Source organism: Geospiza fortis, unplaced genomic scaffold, assembly GCF_000277835.1.
Source record: "Geospiza fortis unplaced genomic scaffold, GeoFor_1.0 scaffold111, whole genome shotgun sequence".
NCBI classification, from domain to species: domain Eukaryota; kingdom Metazoa; phylum Chordata; class Aves; order Passeriformes; family Thraupidae; genus Geospiza; species Geospiza fortis.
In genome coordinates, this window is record NW_005054321.1 from 8,103,824 (window position 1) to 8,106,511 (window position 2,688).

Below are 2,688 nucleotides of genomic sequence, written 5' to 3' on the forward strand. Positions count from 1 at the left end.
CCGGTGCCCGCGGGCCGCTGGAGGGAGCCCCCGGGCCGCGCCGCGCCGCCTTCAGCACCCTGAGGGCGGACAGCGCTCGGCCCCGCGCTCCGCGCATCCCCCGCGCTGCCCTGCGCGCCCGAACCAGCACATCCTCGACCTCTCCGAGCTCCTCTGGCATCGGGTGGGAGCCGCCCCGGGGCGGGGAAGGGTCCGGCCTCTCCCGCAGGGGCTGGAGGCAAAGAGCCGAAGCGGCGGGCTGTGTTAAGTGGTCCCTGGGCTACCGGTGTAAATCTGCACCGACGTGTGAGAAGCTGCGTGGACCCTGTTAAGGAGATTTATATGTGTAGTTCATGAAGGCAATCATCTGGCTGGTAATCTCTCATTGTGCATCGCTCCAGGGCAGGTTGTTCACACAACAGGCTGCAAAACACAGATACTAGTATCTCTCCTGGGAAATGTGTGTCTTGTGTGTGTGTAGCACTAAACAGCTGTGATACTGGTGCGTAATAATGAGATAGCAGCACATTACTCACAGCTTCAGGAGAGGACGTGGAAGTAAATTAAGAAATCAGAATAACTCACACAGCTTTTGACCCGTCACTAACAGCACCAGCAGTGCATGGGAGTAGGACACGGCGTGCAGCTGCAGTTCATTCATCAGCATATCACCAAGGGCTGGGCAACAACTCTGCCACAGCCTAATTGTCTCACAGGGCTCAGCCCCACACAACACACTGGGGCAGTTTTTCCCAAAACAAGGTGAGCCCAATCCCTGGGACATGAGGTGAGGCAGCCCACAGCTAACAAGCGCATGTAGTAAGGGCATGGGCAGGGGTGGGCAAGGGGTTCAGGAGGACCAGGGTCTCAGGAAGGAAGATGTGTCCCAAGAATCATGGACATCAAACTTCCAGGTGCAAGATCAGTCACTTCCCCGGTGCAGATCCCAACAGTCATATAAATAACATGCCACCAGCAACAAATTCCTCTGTACCCTCCCTCCTTTTGGGATTATCTGATAATATATCCACCCTTTCCTCCCTGATTCTGTGCAGCAAGCCAAGTGGAGATGATAATCTGCTATGAAATATTGATAGCACTGAGATGTGACAGGCTGGAAAGGGAGGGAAAAGCCTTGCAAGGATTTGGGGAGTTTGATGCAGTCTCACTTTACTGTGGAAGAAGTCATCTGTGTGAGAAGTCAGATGAGATCTGGTTTTAACCCCTCAGACCTATCCTGACCAGTGCTTCTCAGCAGTCTGCACCACACAGCTCTCCACCACGTAAGCAGCACTCTGTCCTAGACATCACTTGTAAGGATTCAGCACAACAGTGTTTGTCCTTTGACCACCGCAGAAAAGGCTTCTCACTGTCCTCTAACAGAGTCTAGGATCTCACACCAAATCTCCCAGGGAAGCTTTGCTCTGGCTTCACTGAGTTTTCACTGGTTTCTCCTTGCAGAAGAGCAGCATGCTTTGCTCCTGTTTTCCCATAGCTCAGATCAAGCTACCCTTCACATATAAAAATACCAGTTGCCCCAGCAGATTCAGAGTTAAAAGGCATGAGTAGTAAAATGGGGGCACTGGGAGAGTTTGGCCGAGACAGTTCTCTCAAACCCCAAACCACTGCTGGAAGTCAGGGAGGGGAATAATAAATGACCCATCCTCCCCACTTGCCCCAAGTGCTTTTCTCCCCAGTGCTATTTCAAGAGGCAGCAATGTAGTGAATACAGGCAGAGGGGACAGGGTGCTTAGAAAGTCCCAACCCCCAGCTTGAGGTGAAACACTGGGATGGGCAATGGGAGACTGAAGAAGAGACAAGAAGGTTGATTTTTGCCTATGATCTCCCCTCCAGGTAATGAACTTCTGAGCACCTGATTAAAAGGAAAGGGATCTTTTGGGACATCCCCCCACAACTCCTCTCACTCAGGGTGATGGAAAAACAGGATTGTTCCCACCCTCTCCTCATCACAGTACCTGGTTAAGAGAAGTCACGGCAAACCTGGGGATAACCAGCTGCATGACGAGCTGCAGGACAGAGGTGACCAGTCCAGCCAGGATGGCCCAGGTGAGTGGCAGCGGGAGCATGCTGTAGGTCGCAAAAAGCGTGAAAAGCACATAGCCAATGCCGTCCCCAAGGAGGCCACAGCCCAGTCCTGCTGCCAGAATTTGCGTGGCCATGGCCACCCAAGTGACAACACCACTGTACTGCAGGTAGGTGTATGAGGTCGTGTCCTTCCTGACCACCACTAAGGCACAGATCACCACCTCAATGCCAGTGAAGAAGCCCAAGAGGATGCCCTTAATGGGGTCCATGGGAGCAGAGGCCAGGGTCAAGTGGAGGAACAGCAGTGTCAGTTTGGTCAGCACATCCAGGATGTTCATGACCACCTCAGATTTTCGCCGCTGACCCAAGAAGTAGCGCTGGTAAAGGCGCTCTAAGTCCCGAGACTTAAAGGAGTTGCGGAGAGTGGGGAAGATCACCCCGCGATATGTATAGCCCCAGTTGAGGAAGAAGTCGGAGTTGCTGGGGGCACAGTCCAGGGGCAGAAAGCCCAAGTCTCCGCTGCTGCTTGTGCCCTCCGGGAAGACTTTGGTGCCTCCGTTGTTGTGGCGCTCGCTGCCCAAACTCCGTCCGGCCGACTGCCGCCGGAGGTGGTGAGGCGGGTGCGGGTGGTGGTTGGGGCAGCAGGTCTCGTCGGAGCTGAAG

At 54.2% G+C, this 2,688-nt stretch overlaps 1 protein-coding gene across 1 annotated transcript in view; it reads right to left on the reverse strand.

The window, feature by feature from the left end:
• ADCY8 (adenylate cyclase 8) overlaps nucleotides 1-2,688 on the reverse strand; it is a 116,363-nt gene that overhangs the window by 113,491 nt on the left and 184 nt on the right. Inside the window, 1 exon segment of the mRNA XM_031056735.1 lies at nucleotides 1,956-2,688. This exon segment is cut by the window's right edge and continues 55 nt beyond it. Within this exon segment, the coding sequence (XP_030912595.1) occupies nucleotides 1,956-2,688 (733 nt within the window).